Source organism: Telopea speciosissima, chromosome 4 (genome assembly GCF_018873765.1).
Source record: "Telopea speciosissima isolate NSW1024214 ecotype Mountain lineage chromosome 4, Tspe_v1, whole genome shotgun sequence".
NCBI classification, from domain to species: Eukaryota; Viridiplantae; Streptophyta; class Magnoliopsida; order Proteales; family Proteaceae; genus Telopea; species Telopea speciosissima.
In genome coordinates, this window is record NC_057919.1 from 19,443,818 (window position 1) to 19,446,376 (window position 2,559).

Below are 2,559 nucleotides of genomic sequence, written 5' to 3' on the forward strand. Positions count from 1 at the left end.
AAAAAATTGAAGAGAAAACAAAAAAAAAAATCGAATGGAGTAAAAAACGGGAGAGAGAAGAAGTGGGTGGATGCTTTCATTTTTTACTATTTTAACGATAAAAAAAAATAAAAAGTAGAAGATGAATGGTAGGTTCAATAACAGGTTACTAGGTGAAAAAAAAGGATAATCTGGGTATTTAAAAATATAAGGATAGAAAGAGATGTAAAAGTTAAAAAAGAAGGATAATATCATAAAAGAAGTTTAATGTAGGTTCTAATTTTGTGATGTAAATGGAAGTAAAGATTTTATTTTAAGAAACAAAAAGTGGGCCATAGATGGGAACAAAATATGTTTGACCAGTGTTGAATCCATTGTTATTGGATACACGTGTGGCAGTCAGATAAGAGCACTGCTTCGCTGTTGGTATGTTCTGTATTCCATTTATATATTAGACGAAGAGAAAGCTGTAGTGTGTGGTTCTCTGTCAGAGAAGAAAAGCGAGAGAATTTGCAGAGGTAATTCAGAGGAGGCAGGAAGGCAGGCTAAGAAGTGTACTGTAAAAGTTGTACTTTGGAATGTCGTCTCAGTTTTAGAGAGAGAGACAGAGAAGTGAGAGCTGCAGGAGTTGTAGAATTTGGAGAAACGAACAAGACGAGGGAAGACAGAACATATACAAGAAGAAAGAAGAATGCCAGGGAGCTTAGAGCCATTGGATGTAGGAGTTCAGATCCCATACCATTTCAGGTGCCCAATCTCTCTCGAGCTGATGCGCGATCCGGTCACGGTTGGAACGGGCCAGACCTACGATCGATCCAGCATCGAATCGTGGGTGGCTACTGGCAACACAACCTGCCCTGTCACTCGATCCCCACTCTCCGACTCCATCCTCATCCCTAACCACACCCTCCGTCGTCTCATCCAAGACTGGTGCGTTTCCAACCGCTCCCTCGGCGTCGAACGGATCCCAACTCCCAAACAACCAGCCGATCCAGCTCTAGTCCGCACTCTCCTTGCCCATGCCTCTTCCCAATCCGTCCCGCTCCACTCCCGCCGCTCCGCTCTTCGACGCCTCAAGGGATTCGCTCGCGATTCCAACAAGAACTGTTCCGTCATCGCTGCTCACAACGCCCGCTGCCTCCTACTTACCCTCGTCTTCTCTAACGAATCTGATGATCTCACCCACGAATCACTCGCGCTCCTAGTCATGTTCCCGCTCTCCGAGTCCGAGTGCGAATCCGTCGCTTTCCAACCGGATCGGATCGCCATCCTGGCATCCCTGCTCTCCCACTCGTCCATCGAAGTCCGAGTCAATGCGGCGGCACTCCTCGAGATGGCGGTCACGGGAACTCAGTCCATGGAGCATCGGATCATGATTGGAAATGTCGACGGCGTTCTGGAAGGGATAACGGCAATCTTGAAACATCCGTTGGCGTACCCGAGAGCGTTGAAGGTCGGAATAAAGGCTCTCTTCACGTTGTGCCTGGTGAAGCAGAATCGGATCAAGGCGGTCGAGGCCGGAGCGGTCGAGGCACTCATCGACCGTCTCGCCGATTTCGAGAAGTGCGACGCGGAGCGAGCCCTGGCGACGGTGGAGTTGCTCTGCCGGGTGCCGGCGGGTTGCGCGGCCTTCGCTTCCCACGCGCTGACGGTTCCGATTCTTGTGAAGATCATACTGAAGATATCGGATAGGGCGACGGAATACGCGGCGGGTGCTCTGCTGTCACTGTGCTCCGCATCGGAGCAGTTGCAGAGGGATGCAGTGGCGTGCGGGGTAGTGACGCAGCTCTTGCTGCTGGTGCAGAGCGATTGCACGGAGCGAGCCAAGCGCAAGGCACAGTTGCTGCTTAAGCTTCTCAGAGAATTGTGGCCCGATCATTCCATTGCCAATTCTGACGATTTTGGTGGTATTGATGTTGTTCTCTATTGAGATTCTTCTTCTTTTTCTTTTTTTTTCCTCTTGAAATTCCATTTCTACGCTCTCATCCTGCTTGGTTGAATGATTCATGCCCAACCAAAACGAAGGTCTATGCAGAATGAAGGGGATGAGAAAGAGAAATTGAGTTTCAGATTATTGTTATATAGACAAAGTGACGAACAGAACATCTTGTATGTATTTTTTAGATTTTGTATGTAAGAATTTTTGTTCTTTTTATTTAGAATCAAGAATAGATTTGTTCAATAGGAGCACAATTGAAGAAAAAGAAATCTGAAATTGTATCATTCCCATTAGAGATGATCATCGTTGTTCATTGTTTCATATGATTAAATGTGTTAAATTTTCCTGGTTGGCACCGACGGAATTAGTTCTTTGCTTTGACTATCAATTTAAAAAGAAAGAAAGAAAACAGTGGAAACGAAAGTGGTTCGACTTTTTAACTCTTCCCTCCATGAAGGAAAGTAACTGAAGCAGACCAGAAGTCAGAATTGAAAATGGATTTAAAACTCAATGGGTTCTTATAATCTTTACTCAAGTTCCACCTTAATATAGCCGATTCTGAAACAATTAATTGTGTGAAAACAGAATGATGGAACTGTGAGATTAGTACCTTGATCTCTAAACAGTGATCCTACACAGAT

General features: G+C 45.4%; 1 protein-coding gene across 1 annotated transcript; it reads left to right on the forward strand.

The window, feature by feature from the left end:
• Positions 1 to 464: 464 nt before the first annotated feature.
• On the forward strand, positions 465 to 1,945 carry LOC122660339 (U-box domain-containing protein 26-like). The gene has a single exon (XM_043855597.1). The coding sequence runs from the start codon at positions 671 to 673 to the stop codon at positions 1,907 to 1,909; it is 1,239 nt and encodes a 412-aa protein (XP_043711532.1). The 5' UTR covers positions 465 to 670; the 3' UTR covers positions 1,910 to 1,945.
• The last annotated feature ends 614 nt before the right edge of the window (positions 1,946 to 2,559 follow it).